This window comes from Ylistrum balloti, unplaced genomic scaffold (assembly GCF_031769215.1).
Source record: "Ylistrum balloti isolate Yb309-2 unplaced genomic scaffold, AGI_CSIRO_Ybal_v1 Utg369848, whole genome shotgun sequence".
Classification (NCBI taxonomy): Eukaryota; Metazoa; Mollusca; class Bivalvia; order Pectinida; family Pectinidae; genus Ylistrum; species Ylistrum balloti.
This window is the reverse complement of record NW_026782002.1, coordinates 553914-569750: the sequence shown is the minus strand read 5'-3', so window position 1 is coordinate 569750 and position 15837 is coordinate 553914. Positions and strand designations below refer to the sequence as shown.

At 32.9% G+C, this 15837-nt stretch overlaps 1 protein-coding gene across 1 annotated transcript; it reads right to left on the bottom strand.

Moving 5' to 3' along the window:
* Positions 1 to 133: 133 nt before the first annotated feature.
* Positions 134 to 10611, bottom strand: LOC132545434 (proteasome activator complex subunit 3-like). The gene is made up of 10 exons (XM_060209119.1): positions 10484 to 10611; positions 9687 to 9719; positions 9276 to 9338; positions 8796 to 8891; positions 8099 to 8159; positions 7605 to 7717; positions 6376 to 6444; positions 6070 to 6192; positions 4874 to 4960; positions 134 to 4422 (listed from the first exon to the last, which is right to left on the bottom strand). Exons 1-10 carry the CDS (start codon positions 10526 to 10528, stop codon positions 4342 to 4344), a joined length of 771 nt encoding a protein of 256 aa, XP_060065102.1. The 5' UTR covers positions 10529 to 10611; the 3' UTR covers positions 134 to 4341.
* Positions 10612 to 15837: the final 5226 nt, after the last annotated feature.

Sequence of the window (15837 nt, the reverse complement as noted above, 5' to 3'; positions counted from 1 at the left end):
GACCGTCGAGAGCCACGGTCCTTGTTCTTGAAGAAGCTGTTTAAAGCAAAACTACTGATGGACAGGGTGCTACATCATACCGTTGTAAGCTTACAGCATTTCATGGAATTGGATCTATTACACAAACACATGATTTGAAGAGAACAATATTTCTTTTATTTTATCTTACATACATATATGTCATATAACACATTCAGCACTTTCACAAACTGCAACAAGAGTCAAAATTAACTATCAGAATGAGAACAAATATTTCTGAATCTTCCTTATCAGAATATTCGTTTTTTGTTTACTTTTGTTTCATTATCAACAACTGTAACTGAACACAAATTTCATCTTATCCATTTAATTTTACACTCTGGCCCATACATGAAATGAAAAAGTATTTTATCTATAAAACAATCTGGCACTGAACCAAGATGTCAAATAAAGCATGGTGTCTGCGACGTAATATTGGACCTATTCACTAGACAATCATCAAGATCTTGAAAGATTTTTACCAAACCATAAATTTCATTCCATTCTGCTTCCAACCCCTCCCCTAACCCCAAAAATGAGAAGTTTTTTGGAAAAAAATGAAATATCTGATGAGAAACTTTGTTGAAACAAATTTGATATTTATTATAAATGTGAGAATGAACAAATGCTATCGGAGACTTATTGCATTATATAGGAAGTGTATAAAGGACACTGGCAGAATTTTACATTTTCATCATTATATACTTAAATATCCTGATGAAACCAAGTCTTTATTTCCACTGGAAAAATAAGTTTGGAATATTGCGTGACAAAAACACCACTACCTGTATATAAACTTCACAGTTTGATGAAATTGATGAATTTACACAGTATGTTTAATTTACTTGTGATATGTACAATGCTATCGGTGTTCAGTTACCATATTTATCCTCCAATAAGCCCTTCTAACTCGAAGTCTGAGGAGTGGACTCTAGGGAAATGAAATTGGATTACTTTTGTTTTTTTTGTTTTTTTTTGTTTTTACAGAGCAGCAATATCTATATATGGATGGAATTAAAACCAGACATAGGCTTACTATCAAGATAAAATGGTAATAGAATCAACATGTTGATAAATGTTTTGTCTGTGACTTGGATTTTTAAACAGGTTGAACAATTAGAGGAGAGACATGTACAAGTCAGTACTGTACTTACAGTAATATTTCTTTTCCCTTTGGCAGTGTTAGTAACATATATGATGAAATATCTACCCAATATAAACCTCTCCTACCAAACCTCCCTTATCAATGATGGTAAAGTTACACTGTAACTAGATGCTGTATCGGGTACAGGGTAACTTCACGAACAAATACAAAATGCAATAGTTCCTGTATGTATCCTGGAGTAAGCCATATAGGGGAATATACAAATTCTGACTCAAAATCAACAGGTGGGCTTATACAGGACAATGAACTAGTTTTTCTGTGATATTCTATTGAACGTCAAAAAAATCTAAGAGGACTTATCACCAGACATGGGCTTATTGGCAGATAAATATGGTAGTTACAATAAACCTGAAATAAAACAATATGTTTTTATACAGTGTAATTTTGTCTGAGGTATCAAATCTATACTCTTAACTATGCTTTTATAGTTAGAGTTATTTGTAAAATAAATTACCTAATAAAAAGTTTAACACTTACACACACTATAGAGAAATAAAATCTAAAACAGAAAGTAGGTATTCAAGGGTCTTATTCATAAAAAAATCAATTTAATGCTTAATTGGTGGAGACAAGGTGTCTATTCTGAACTAATTTCATTTCATAATAAAACACAATTTATTATCGGTTGTACTTCAGTGTATTCCTCCTCATCTGAAATCTCAAACTCTGATATCATGACCAAAACATCTGTCTTACGTCGATGGCTCTTTTTGCATAACCCGGGGCGAAAGGGTCCAGATGGTATAGAACGATTCTGTGAAAGATGTTCTAAATGTTGAAATAGTTAAAGCTAACGAAATGCAGTTTCTGAATTTTCTGTGAAGCGTTGACACAAATTGTAAAATATGTTCCATTGAATTTGATACTGACTATCATAACATTCCCTGAAATATGAGCATGCACTGACCCTGTTTTAGGCAAAAAACTGAAAAATAATGAAAATTCTGGCAGTTAAGTTTTAGACGGGTATAGCTGGCCTCCTCAGACTGCATGTGCGGAATATCCCTCAGTCCTGCCCCATGCATGGCATTTTTTCTGCAAGTTCAGCCATTTCAACTGCTTATGTGAAAGCAATGTTAGTGAAATTACCACATCAACTTACATGTACAGTTAATATTTTTTTCACATGGAAAAACCATTTTATTCCTATGGCATCAATCACATTCCCCCCGCCCCCAAGATAGCTGGAACAGTTTGGCAAGATTTCATAAATTTGGTATGAAATAGTAAAGCATTTGATTATCTTCTGTATCAAAATATCAGCGAAATATTTACAACAAACATATTTCTACCGTCTCCAACTCTTCATATTAAAATCTAGACATATCATATCTTACGTCTCTAACATGACATTAAAGTCTTCATGTTGCATGTCTCCATTTTGACAACAATGTTGTAAAATCACGTCTTTCACCTTCATGCCATCCCCCTAATTCAGATAAATGGGATACAATAATGTACATGAATTTTAACTACATTGTACATCTTAATCTTTATGATTAGAAAGAAAAAGTAAGACTACATACTTTGTCCACAACATAAGAAAACATTGTAACAGAATAAATCAAGTGGAAAAGACTGACATCTTTTAGACACTTTTCTCAGTAACATTTCCTGATATGTATAAAAGCCGTCACATTTCTGGTAACAAGAACATATATTGCGTATAACACGTCAAATCTTTAGAATCAAGATTCGACCTATCAAGTGTACTGGTTCACAAACAAAAAATTTACTAAGAACAACAATTTTCAGTTGCAAGTGGTTAAAAATAAAATGTCTTCATTACCGTATTGCCAGTTATTTTTGTGGGGAAAACATGTTTGCTATTTTGTGAGGAATCAATGTCTTGCGAAAATTTTAATCTGTGAAAAAAACCTGTAAAATTCTTCAGTATGATAAAGTGCTACTTAAGTACTTAAGTGCAGCTGTCTCTGATTCTCAAAGGATATTTGGACACTCCCCATGTACTAAAAAACTTGCTTTATAAGCATAAATTGTCGTCTATTCTCTATCAATCAAACTGGTGTTTGATCGATAAATCAGCAATCCGAACACTGAAACTTCACATTGCAGCAACATAATGTTCAGATCATGAAATTTTAATTTCTTAAAACTGAATTATCTTGAATTATGAAAAATTTTGTAATTCTTACTTGTCGAAATAACTGGCTATTCAGTATTTCATTTGAAAGAAATCACAAATAAGGAGCCAATTTACAACTGTGAACATCTTAGAAACTACATACAGATTTTAGAGTGGTAAACACAAGATCAAATTAAAATGTTCTCTACGACAGTTCTTGCCATATAAATTCCTTTACCCAGTTATATGATGTCCTTCTTTTTTTCTCTGATCCTTAATTTCATCTTCCATGAATCATTCTAAACTGCATGCAAAATATGCTGATACATAGAAATCCAAATCTTTTGAATGTTTATTCTGGTCAATTTCATTGATGTACATGCACTAATCATAATGAAAATTATGAATTGTTCATTGTTTGCATTTCAAACTGAAACCCATGTACATGTTATTTACTCACAAAGAAAAATGTTGAAAGAAAACTTAAGTCTGAATTTCAGTTTTTTGAGAAATTGTAAGAAATAAGGTGAAAAATTTAAACTATGAATATTTTAACCAGTCATCTGTTTACCTTATTTACATGTTTGCTTTATATGGCAAGTGCCATCATACATTCTAAAATCAGTATGAAGACCCACACATACCGCTCAAATTATCAAAATGAAGTATTCACTGAAGGCTGTCAATACAAATCAATACAAATTATGTACCGTATATGCATGCTTTTCTTCACTTCACAACACAGTGGATCGTAAAAAAAAAAATTCTCAAAAGCTTAACAGAATCAACTTTTGATTAATGAATGAAGTCAAAATAATTGAGAACGATATATTTTCATGGTGATATTTCAGGTGAATTTCTTTCACAATCCATTGTTCAGACAGCTTGGTTCCCCTGTTTCCAAAATGATGTTATTACTGTATGAAAATGACAGATCTTTTCATGTAGATCAATAGCTCAGACAACATTTGGTATGTTAACAAAGGAATGGACTGAGTGGTACTATCCTATCTCGCCGAGGGAAGTCATGTCCAGCACGAGTCGTAACATCAGAATTCTGGGAAGTTTTAGGTTAATACAAACTTTGTGCATTTGCATTCCTTGGTTTCTTGATTTTGTCCATATTTTTCAACACAAGATCATGTAGACTAGCCTGAAATATTAAATATTAAATCTGCTTATAATTATGGTTAAAAATACAGGCAGTTTTTTGTGATTTAATTTAATGCACAATAATATATTTCTCAAAACATGATTGCTTACTTCTGAAACATAACATTCAATCTAATGATGGTTGACTAAAAATGCAGGCAGTTTTCCTTGATACGACTTTATGAGAAATAATTTTTCAACATAGATCATGTAGACTCAACTGAAAAAAGAAATCTGATGGTAGTTGACTGAAAATAAGCAAATTTCCCTTGATTTATATCTGAAGATGAGAGAGTAATATAAAGAATACTCAAAAAGCTAGAGGCCCAATGCCATGCCCACCTACTCCAAAATATCAGAGGTTTAACATTGTGAGAAGCTTTTGACTGAAGCTGTGTGGTCTTTAGTTATCACAGCTCTTTTATCAGGAAATCTCTGTTCATGTTACTTACATAATGATTTCTCAGTTCACAGCAGATGAGACGTAGACTGATGAATCCCTTCTCGTCCAGTTCCTTCACTGCCTGTCTGTAGTCACTCTGTAGGAATGTAAATAGAAAGTGACATGATTTTGCTAATTGTCTTCAATTCAAAATTCTGATCCAAAAATGAGATATTTACAAAAAATTCAAAACTTAAATTAATTGAATTATTTCACTGAATTTAAATGACATAACCAAAAATCTCCAGTGTATGAAAGACCTTCAAACTGGAGACTAGTGGTGAAATGATTCACCTTGATTTAATATATATCAAAATATTTGCATTCCTATTCAATTTTGAATATCTCTTCCTATTTCAATACAATAAAGTCAATACATCATTTAGTATACATGACTAAAAATAGATTCTAAATATATCGCCTATTGTCATAGTAGTTAAATTGGGTTTTTTTTCTTCCTTTTTAATTTTCAATGCTCTACTGAAAGAAAGAAAGAAAGAAGAAATAAAGAAAGACTTATATAATCTACTGTTTCCTTTTTTTTTAATTATTGGTCACTTAGCAAGTAAATATTTTCATTACAGTACTGTAAAATCTAGTTTTCTAAGGGGTCAAATTATCAAAGTTTGAAAAAGAACACCTTTTCATGGCCACTTGATTTCATGAATAGATATATCTCAAGAAATCTACTCCTACTTACTGCAAAAGTTGGTGGACATTTCAACTTGTGGATAAAGAATACCCACAAAATCAAGGAAAATAAGTCTGCCATGAAAATTAAGGCTTTTACAGTACACTTCATATTCTGATACACTGTATTGTAGCTGGCTTGTTCCTTTTAAAGTCAGCATTGAATTTTACTAAAAGCAAGTGTATGATATGGAAAATAATCCAACGAAGTATGTGTATCATGATGCACATTGTATCAGAGTATACAGTTACAGCCATTCTGTAGAACTCCAGTTTTATGACTTTAAATCTTCAACAAATGTGTTTACTCCTTTACAATGATAGGTATGAAATGATTACACACTTTGTAAAATGTATTAATTTCCTGTTTCATGAAAAAATAAATTCCACACACCTAATTATATACATGATTTGTCCATTAAAATAATTGTTTCTCTGATACTTTTCTGGATTGACTAAAATTTATTCAATAACAGATGTATGATAAAAACATTTAATTATACGGTCCTGACTTACAATATGCGGGTATTTGGCGACTTTCGACACAAGTTTTGCTCTTGTAATGAAGTAACGGGAGACTTGTTCTAGATATGATGCAGCCTCACTCTCAACTTGTCTGGCTTCTCCCATCGTATCTTCCTGTCATCAAAAATTAGAGAATGAAAAATGAGTTGAAAATGTATTAATTCACAAAATAATAGTAGGCAATAGAATCCTGTTCATTATTTTTCTGACAGACATTTGCAGGGACAAATGATAGCATACACCAGGTGACATATCAATATGTATGGTGACATTACCTGGAGTGTTGTAGTGACTTACCTGGATTGAGACTCCAAAATTGTTCCCATCTTCTATTTTTGGTATCAGGAAAGCTATCCACATTTTTAACTACAACAGACACAGAACGTGAGTGAAGGAAATTGCAGCCATAATAATAAGTGTGTCTTCAATTCAAAACAAAATCCTTTTAAAGATAATCTATTGCAAAAAGCAAGCCAAACCTAAAAGTGGGTTTTTTTAACAAACTGTGTTTCTTTGAATGGCAACTTAGCATTCAGCATCATGGACTTTTGCTTGTTGAGTGTCATTATATTTTAACATAACTTTTGAAAGTGGGTCTCATTCATTTGAATAAACTTGGTAGCCTTTCCTCCCAGCATGCTACAGAAATCCACTCATAGACTTTTGCTTATTACATGAAGTCCTTTGTATATTTTAACATGCACCTTAATATAGTCATTAATATAACAAACTTTGTATGGCTCCATGCCAGCATGCTTGGGCCAAGTATTATAAGTATTGGAAGAAGTTATTTAAAGAAACATTTAGACATTGATTGTTCAAGGTCATTCATTTGAAGCAAACTTGATAGCCCTTCATCCCAGCATGCCACACACAATATATTATTTTGGTTATTGAGGAGAAGTCGTTTAAAGATTTCAACATATTTGGCCCCTGTGACCTAGAACGTTCAAGGTCATATAACAAACTTCAGTAGCACTTTATCCCAGCATGTCACAGGCCCAATATCTACACTCTGAGCCTTTTGGTTAATAGAAGAAGTTGTTTAAAGATTTTAACATATTTGACCCCTGTGACCTTTAAAGTGGGTCAAGGTCATTCATTTGAACAAACTTGGTAGAGCTCCATGCCAGTATCCTCTGTGCCAAGTATTACACATTCAGTATGTCAGAAGAAGTCGTTTGAATGAAAAGTTTACGGAAACATCAAATATGATGACTAAGTTTTCTCAATGACTTAAAAATTTTTAAAGATAATCTATTGCTCACGACAATTTTTTTTATAAGTGTGTTTAATTTGAATGGCAACTCTAGCATTCAGCATAACAGTGCATTATCTTGATAACTTTTGGCTCTATGCTGTCAATCCTGTTGAATTACAAATTCAATGAACATGCACCTTAATATAGCATTAATATAACATTGTCAATAACTTATTGATAAGTATTGGTAAACAAACATTTAGAAATAACCAAAGCAATGAATACCTCACACTAAATATTATGTATTTATACATCGAAGTCTTACCAGATTTGCGTGGTCTATAAGTTCCCATATAAGGGGCTTCATCCTTTCTGAGAGTACCACCAGTTTTTTATTACAAGGGACTGCACCATTAGGAAGCACCATCACAGGCGTGCCTGGAACAGTAATACACATCAATGTCACTGTTAGTTCAAACATCAAATATGGCTAAGTTTTCTCAGTGACTTGTTTAAATTTGAAACTGTATTCATTCACATACTTGTTAAATTTATAATTTTTGGTGGTTCTAATTTCATAGAGTTACCCAAAAATTTGAAAGTGGATGGAATTTTCATGGAATTTGTAAAACAAAACTTGATTTTCTTTATAATTTTGATTCAAAGGTATTGTATTGACCTTCCATAACTTCATTACATCCTCGAAAATAGCTAAAAATTCTCCTACAAAATAACACTTTATACTGTATATGGATATTTTTGGAAATTTTATTCAACTTCAACACCAGTTTAATACCAATATCTGACTCATCAACTCACCAGAGGTATTGTTTTCACTGTTTGTGTGGTCATTATCTGCTTTACGTTTCTTGGACTGTGGCTAATAGGAAGGAAAGAAATATACAATTAAAGAGAAATTATGAAACTACATTTTTTTCCTTTTACAGCAACATTTTCAGAAATCTACATTCACTGTTGCATGTTAGTTAGTTGGTCAACATTTTGTCAAGTGTGAACACAAAACGGAATAAAGTCTTTTGATTTAGAAAATATTCAAACAGTTAAATTAAACCTGACTTCAGGTTGATAAACACTCTGAAAGATAATTAAGCACACGGATGAAAAAGCTGTGCTCACAGTACGTATCAAAGTTAATATAAACACTCCAAGGATATAGTGTTTATTTTATTAATTAACCTTAACTTGGTATATTCTTTCTAAACATTTTATCAGTGGTTTGCATCAGGTTACTTTTCTTCAATAAACTTTACCGATTGTAATAGTCTGAGTTTTCATAATTATTTTTTCCAAATTTGCAACATTTAACATATTGAAATAACACACCTGTCATTGAAATATTTTTGTGTACTTATCACAGGTTTCAATTTTCATATTTTTTTTCATTACCATTTACATTATACTAACTTATTTTTAAATAAGAAGAAATCACAACAATATACATATAGAAAATGACTTTGTAAGTGGCCTTGATCATGAATCCTTTATACAGCATTACCTCTCCAGAGTCATTGTCATTGTTGAACAATACAGGATCTGGCACAGGAATATTTAAGTCACAATGCATATCTGAAACTTTGGACAAGCACATAGTCTGAAAAAGAACCAACAAATGCACTTCAAAACAAGTATTGCATTCTGTATATGCGAACGTTATACATGCAGCTATATATACAAAGACATAAACACACCATTAAAAATATATATATATATATATATATATATATATATGGTATGTTTTTTCTTGTGTTATTAAGCATTTCAAACAATTTCCCTCTGATAAATCTCTTTGGCAGAAGCACTTTAAAATTCTATATTTTTTCTATGTGTAAGTAAAACATGCCAATGATCTCAAATTATTGGTTTACCTTTCACTTACCAATTATGTCATTATTAATTCTTTTATTATTATTATTATTTTCCTAAATGCAACATTGATACAGGAACATTTAGTAAATCTACCACAACTAATACCAACCTGAAACAATTCTTCAAGCTCTAAGATTTTGTTTGGGAATACATCTTGCACAAGATGATCTCCCTGTAAATTGAAATATGAGTAAATGTATCAAAAAAACTAAAAATGTTGAAATTTCTTTTCTTTTTTTCTCCAGTGATTATATAAAACATGGGAAAAATGACAAAATAATGAACAACATATACATATCACAATATTTCTTTTTCATCTTCAAATTACATTTTGCTTTAGATTAACTTTCCATCAATGGATATCACATAAGTGCAAACCTATTCACATTTCATTTTTCTATCAAGCTTATTTTTCTTATGATACTAACAATTCTGATAACTCTGATATTATTCCTATCAAAGAGTAAGAAAAAGAATAGTAATTTTAACAAATGAATTTATGTAAGAAAGTTATACTTACATCTGTTTTGAATTTTTCTTTGAAGTCTGAAACCTGTTATAACATAGAAAATTCAAAAGCCAATAAGAAAATAAGATAAGTTATGATTATAAATAATACAGTAAAGAAACACATTTGTATTTCCAAAATGTATGTCTGTAATGATAGGACATTATATTAAACTTTCAGTTCATTTAATTTGACATACAACCCATAAGCTTGGATTCTGGACTGATTTCTTGATAATATATGTTTGTTAAACATGTTATCAATAGATTTAAGGGAATAAACTTACAAGAAGTGGAAATATGATTGGAAAGTTTTTAAAAACTTAACAGAGGATGACTGAAATCAATCCATTGAGTTAAAAGTCCATTTTGCCAATAGTATTTTCTGAATCTTAATCACAATGGATGTATATATCTTTGTTAATACCAATTATACAAACTCTTTCAAAATCTAGACATATTGTGATGATGTTCCAAGTCTGTATAAAACCATGGCCTGATGAAACACGTGCAGTTTTGCAATTCATAACGACTTTTTATGATTTAGACTGTCTGAATGAAGTTAGAATTCTAGAAAATAATTACACCTTATCCAAAATACATGTGACTGATAACCTGTTCTGATGATTGCTGACATTTTCTAGATAGTAAAATAAAATATAAAGTGACCATACAAGACACCTTAATATTTTTACATCAAAACACCTTTCAACTTTTGAGTCGTGTCATGGCCGGCTCTTTTGGACTAATTTCTGAATTTCATTCATGGGCCAAAGGCATATTTTCGATATTTTTTAGTTACTTCATTACCTTTTCCAAAAGTTGTGCTCGCTCTTTCTGTAGTTCTTTTGGCATTTTTTCTGATTCAGTTGTTAAATTTTGTCAAAATATCTTTTCTTTCAAATGCGATTTCTTCTTTCACTACACTCAACAGATGCGCCAATTTTTTTCAACAACGGGAAGTCAGCATGTTTGTCGACCTTCACCTTCGATTTCGATTAGAGAACGCTATCAAGGGAGGTCACTGTTATATTATTTGTCAGGAACGGTGACAGGTGCGAGCCATATAAGCGATCATGTGACATAATTACAGGTAAGTCATTAGTTTCCTAGAATTCGACATTTCTTTTAACGGAATAGGCATAATATTCAAATCAATTTTACTCAGTTATTATCACACCCTATGACCTTCCATTGACATACAATTATTATATAAAAAAGAACAGTGTTGCGCAACATGTGTTCGTTGATATTCTAGCTGATTGTTACGCATGAGATGTCAGTTATGCATTAAAATTGTTAAGGTGTGTATTTTAATTCATTTTGAAATTGATTAAATGTAAGTTTGCTAGTTATGTGACATTATTGCGACAGGTGGAATATATCCACACTTTACAGTAAAAGAAATTAATAACCTACATTGTTTTTACAAAAAAAGGGGTCCCAAAAGGTGTTTTCATTAGTTCAAACAATATTTTTATTCAACATTCAACAATAAAACGCATACAAATGATATTCATGTAATTGAAATACAAGCTTAGAACTTATATTTCATTAGATTTTATTTCCTGAAAATTTACAAGGTATACATCATGACATAATATCACATTCACACTCTCTCACACAGATTTTATATCAGACAGTTATGATATTACCAACAACATCATTAACATTATCATCACCAACATCATCATCATAATCATTGCCATCATCATGCATAACATAATCATTGTTTATATGTCATCATTTTCATCATAAGCAAATGACTTGAACTACACGATGTCAAATTGTCATCACCTTAAATGTCTATCATATCAGCGTGATGAATTTTTAGGTTTTAGAATTATTCTCCGCACATTTGTTTATTTTAATTTATCAACACACATCCCTCATCCCCAAATGTTAAGTGAAAGAGTACCTTGATAAGCAAGAGAAATCTTACAGGCTTAAACCTTTAAGAGAGAGGGAGAGAGATTGGGAGACACACAAGGGGAGAAAGAAAAAAGAGAGAGAGGTACAGTTTCATAATCAATAACTTGTGACTGATATGAAACTTATAGTTAGTTGACTCAGTGAAATCACAAAATATAATGTATAATATGGAATTATATCAGTAGAAACATCCTATGATTCCAGAATAGGGTTCCATTCACTTAAACCAAAATACTTTATGACTTGTTTGTTTTTATTACTTAAGAGACTTTATCAATGTATAGTGCTTGATAATGATTAAGATCTCATTATCCAAATAGCTACAACGTTCTGAGACTATTCCAAAAAGCAAGGAATCATTGTTGTAGGCAAATTGAAGTAAAAATAAATCCAAGAAGTTTTCAAATATCTGAAAAAATGCTTGGACCTCTCTACATTCCCAAAGCAATGCTTTATAAAGAAAGAGGTTAGTAACCAATATAAATATATAATTCTAAGTTGCAATTTTTGGTTACTGTATTAAGAAGTTTATATATTTTTGACCACTTTTCCATATCAATATCAAACTCCTGGTTCCATTTTTTTGTTCCAGTAGGTATTGACACTGGCGTAACAAAACAGTAATAAAAAACTTTGGAACCTTTTCCATTTTTAAGAGAGAAATAAAGTCAAAAATAAGCAGTTTAAAAGTTTGTGAATGTCTTTCTAAGTGAAACTCAAATTTTTCTTAAAAAATATTATCGCTGCTGTCACTAGCACATGGTAATGTGGAAAGCTGGTGTTAATTTGAATATAATGAGACGCCGGATCATCACCGATTAAAAATTGTTATCATCCGGGACCATCCGGCTTTTTGATGTCCTGTTACATATTGAACACAATGCTAACCATGATGATGCTGTCACTCTACGGATGATCAAGGTAGTTACCCAACGTCTCTGGAGAATCGAACGGATGGTGCCGGAGTGATTACAGTGTGCACGGAATATCACTGCTTATGCTGGTCTTAACACGATTGTCTCACAGAGTTTATCCCTTCCTGCAATCATATATAGAAAGGTCATATGATGTAATATTAATTTCTTTCTTCAAGTATTCAAAACAATTATAAATATGGATCTGGATCGCTTGCTCTGGTTTGACACGCAGTTGAATTTACTGGCTGCAAAAGCTGTTCATTTGCAGCAAAAGATGAAACAGCATAAGAAGCAAGCAGGGAGGCGTATGTGGATCAAGTCCTGGTATCTCAGATGGCCACTCTATGGCCAATAGACCTCAGAAGATGTCAATGGGTACAGGAATTTCCTGCGGATTGACCTGGACACATTTCAAGAAATGCTTGCTAGAGTTGAGCCCAGAATTCAAAAGCAAGATACATTTTGGAGGAAGGCACTAGAACCTGGGTTAAAGCTTGCTATAAATCTGTGTTATTTAGCTACAGGTAGCAGTAACAAGTCTCTGCAATATGGTTTTAGGGTTGTCTATAATACCATTTCCATTCTCATTATTTAGGTTTGTGAAGCAATAATATAGGAATATTTGGCTGAAGTTATGGTGTGGCCAACATCGTCTGAAGGTTGGCGGGGAGTGGCAGATAGATTTGACAAAAAATGGAACTTCCCTCATTATTTTGGGGTCATTGATGGCAAGCATATTGCACTTAAATGCCCCAAAAATTCCGACTCTCTCTTTTATAACTATAAATGATTTCATTTCATCGTCCTCATGGCATTAGTCGATGCTGATGATAAATTCCACTATGTCAATATTAGAGCTAGTGGTGCAGGTTCGGATGCTGGAGTCTTTAGTGAGACAGAACTGAAAGATGCTCTTCAAAATAGAATTATTGGACTACCAGAACCCCTACCAAACGATGACCGACCCATGCCGTATTTTGTTGTTGGGGATGATGCGTTCGTGCTTAAAACCTGGAAGATGAAACCCATGCTGCACAGAAACATGTCATTAGAAGAAAGGGTTTTAAATTACTGACTATCAAGAGCTCGGCGGGTAGTCAAAAAACACATTTGGACTTCTATCATCCAGATTCAGGTGTCTTCTAACAACTATGCAGAGTCAGCACCATAACACTAACTTGTTGTGTGCTGCATAATATCCTTAGGATAAAAAACCCTACTTTGGATGTAAATAATGTTGACCAAGAAAACCTAGAAACCCTTGAAACAATTCCAGGAGTATGGAGAGAAAATTTGCCGGACATGGATATTGTCTTCAGAGGTAACACCACCAGAAGTGCCAAGGAGTAACGCCAGTACTTAATTCAATACCTCAACTAGACACTGGAAATGTGCCACGGCAACAGAATTTAAACACAATGAATAACTAATGTGTTATTACAAATATTTATTAGACAAAAATACATGTATGAATCTACATGTTGTATACACAACATATCTCTTAGAATAACTCATGAACATTTACCAAGTGCAAATTGGAGTCAATGTTAATAATTATGTTAATGTTTCACTTTACTTGTGTATACATTACTAGTAAACACTTAATCATCAAGTCCAAATTAGAGTTCAAATTAAAGTTGGAAATAAAACTGTTGACAAGCATTTCAGTGTGTCATCGTATGCTGCCAAATGGGACCAGTGATATCTATCACAATTATCTATACACACTCACTTCAGTGTCAATTACAGTTCAAATTAAAGTCCAAACTAGAAATGATTATAATCATGTTATGGTATCATTGCATGCTAACTGACATGTCTAACTCAATATTATTAATTATTAAGCACTTACTCGATTACAGTTCAAAAATAAAATGTTCACAGTCATATCTATGTTTCATTGTAAGCTATCATGCCTAACATGATTATACCCAATTCATTGTCCCATTGTTTGTTGCCATGCCTGACTTATAATGGAACCCATATAATTTCCTGCATCATTATGTTGAATGTCAACTGTCAGATGTTTAGTTGATGACTGAGGTGGATGAGTATTAGGAAATGCCTGTGCAGATGGATTAGAGTATGTATGTGGTGTATGAGGAACGAACGACTGCAGAGGTGGAGAGGCAAACAACTGGTGATGACCTCTCTGCAGACGACTCTGTTTAAATTGCATTTGCATCTGCAATGATTGCATTTGATAATCCATCCAGGTCAGGTCTTCCATCTGCATGACCTCGTGGTAGGTCATCTCTACAAAATGTTGCTTGGCCTGACTGAGAGTAGGCTGGGACTGTATCCACTCTTGCATGTATTGGTGCACTTTATCAGCTCGACCTAGCAACTGAAAAGGTATTAATGGATTGAAGTATTGTGTTGATCTTTCAGTGAATATTGGCTACAAAGCTATTGCTGTTCAATGAAAAGTGAAATTAACAGCTGGTAAGACAACAATAAATACAGAACCACACAAACAGTGAAAGCGCATATTTTCACTTGTGGAAATTCTTTGTGATTTGACGATTTTGTTCATCTATGCTTGAAGCAGTAGAAGATTTTGCTGGCTTAGGTCAATAAGTTTTTCTGGGCTTTTTGAAATGCTGCTCCGTACTGCATATCATGCTGTTATCAGACTCTTCTCTCTTCTCTTCCTCCTCCTTGTCACCTGATATGTAATCTGGGTCCATATCACATGTGCACTTCAAGTTCCTTTCAAGCTGCAGCAGGTGCGGACAACATGCTTAATATGATCTTCGAGGTAGCTGAATGACTCTGTTACCCAATGTTCTCTGTCTGTCTTTGGTCGTGCTTCATCTCTGGACTTTTTTTTTGGTTATCTTTCCTACCAGAGTACGCATGGAGTAGATGCAGACTTTCAGCTGTTCTCCGGTGCATATAGGGTCCATACTGGCTTCCTTTTTCTGAAACAGGCACAACTTCTTTGTATCTTTGTAATCTTTCAGGCACCTGTTGTATAATATTTCATGGCCCATGTACCAATCTGCAAGATCCTGCTTCTGTTCTTCTGTCAGAACCAAAGGCTGTTGTTTCTTTCTCTTTACTTGTCTAGTATTATTCATATTTACTTCGTCTTTGCAATCCACTACTTCTACACCACCAGTTGTTTTGATCACATCATCGGGTACTGGTGCTGCCTCATTTACACTATTTTGGGCCTCCTTGTTAAAGACATCTTGTTGCGGTGTTTTTTCAATGGTATTTGGTGTTTCTGTGTGGATATTTTGATTTGAATCATCCAGTTCAGATGAATTAGCTCAGTGTGCATCTGAAGCAGTTGGCGATGATGAAGCT

Excerpts from the sequence above, each read along its gene's own strand:
- LOC132545434 (XM_060209119.1), bottom strand. The coding sequence starts at position 10,528 with ATGCCAAAAGAACTACAGAAAGAGCGAGCACAACTTTTGGAAAAG. Across the intron at positions 8,160-8,795 it reads ATGACAATGACTCTGGAGAG|CCACAGTCCAAGAAACGTAA; the intron begins GTAATGCTGTAT and ends CCTTCCTATTAG. Across the intron at positions 6,193-6,375 it reads ATTTTGGAGTCTCAATCCAG|GAAGATACGATGGGAGAAGC; the intron begins GTAAGTCACTAC and ends TTTTGATGACAG.